The 1,113-nt window shown below is 49.7% G+C and overlaps 1 protein-coding gene across 1 annotated transcript in view; it reads left to right on the top strand.

The window, feature by feature from the left end:
* The window catches only part of exosc6 (exosome component 6), a 4,513-nt gene extending 3,674 nt beyond the window's left edge, over positions 1–839 (top strand). Inside the window, exon 2 of the mRNA XM_015030503.1 lies at positions 193–839. Coding sequence (XP_014885989.1) covers positions 193–739 — 547 coding nt within the window. The 3' untranslated portion in view covers positions 740–839. The remainder of the gene's footprint in view (positions 1–192) is intronic.
* Positions 840–1,113: the final 274 nt, after the last annotated feature.

Genomic DNA, 1,113 nt, shown 5'->3' on the forward strand with positions numbered 1-1,113 from the left:
AAAAAATAAAGTGGAGTGGGTTGGGGGGGGGGGGGGGGGAAATCAGAGATTTTATTTTCAAGCTGTATCGCCCAGCCCTGTGGTTTGTTTTCTGACTCCAGTCTGAAAACAGTTTTGGTGTGTTTTGTGTTTTGACTCACTCTGTGTGTGTGTGTGTGTGTGTGTGTGTGTGTGTGTGTTTCTGTGTCTCAGACTGACCACCGACATGCGCTTCGCTCCGTTTTCTTGCCCGGAGCGTGGCTCCTGGATCCAGGGCAGCCAGGACAAGGACTTCTCCCTGATGCTCCAGGAGAGCCTGCAGCCGGCTGTCTGCCTCCATAAGTTTCCGCGCTCTCAGATCGAGGTCAACGTCATGGTTCTGGAGAACAGCGGCTCAGTTCTGGCCCACGCCGTCACCTGCGCCTCCATGGCACTGGCGGACGCCGGGATTGAGATGTACGACCTGGTGCTGGGCTGCTCCCTGCGCCAGGATGGCGGCTCCTACGTGGTCGACCCAACGTACCTGGAGGAGAACAGCTGGAGGTCAGGCAGACGGGAGAAGCGGGGCGGGCTGACGGTGGCGTTCCTGCCCAGTCTGAACCAGGTGTCTGGGCTGCAGTCGGACGGTGAGATGGCGGAGGAGACACTGACGGCGGGGATTCGGACCTGCATCGAGGGATGTTATAAACTGTATCCTGTCATCCAGCAGGCTCTGATCAAGGCGGTTCGCAGGGCGGCTCCGCCACCAGCAGAGAGCTGAGAGACACTCTGGACCCTCACTTCTCTTTATGTTCATTAACATCACTTATTTTCTATCTGCAGTGTTACAAAAAATAAACTATTCATCCTCAATAGCTTAACATGCAAGCCTGCTTTTATACACTAGCTGGACCATTGCTTCCTGATTCATAGAGTTTACTACACCGCAAGAAGACCAAATCTTACCAAGTATTTTTGATCTAGTTTCTAATTCAAATATCTTAATACATGTGAAATGAGGCAAAAGAAACTTATAAGTAGCTTTTCAGCAAGATATAAGAGCAATAATTCTCTCATTATGAAAAAGTATTAGTTCTACTTGCAGATAATTTCACTAATAACATGGGAAAAATGTCTTAAATAATCTGCAAAGAA

The sequence above is a fragment of the Poecilia latipinna genome, unplaced genomic scaffold, assembly GCF_001443285.1.
Source record: "Poecilia latipinna isolate Pla-1442-1.1 unplaced genomic scaffold, P_latipinna-1.0 Scaffold184, whole genome shotgun sequence".
Lineage (NCBI taxonomy): Eukaryota > Metazoa > Chordata > Actinopteri > Cyprinodontiformes > Poeciliidae > Poecilia > Poecilia latipinna.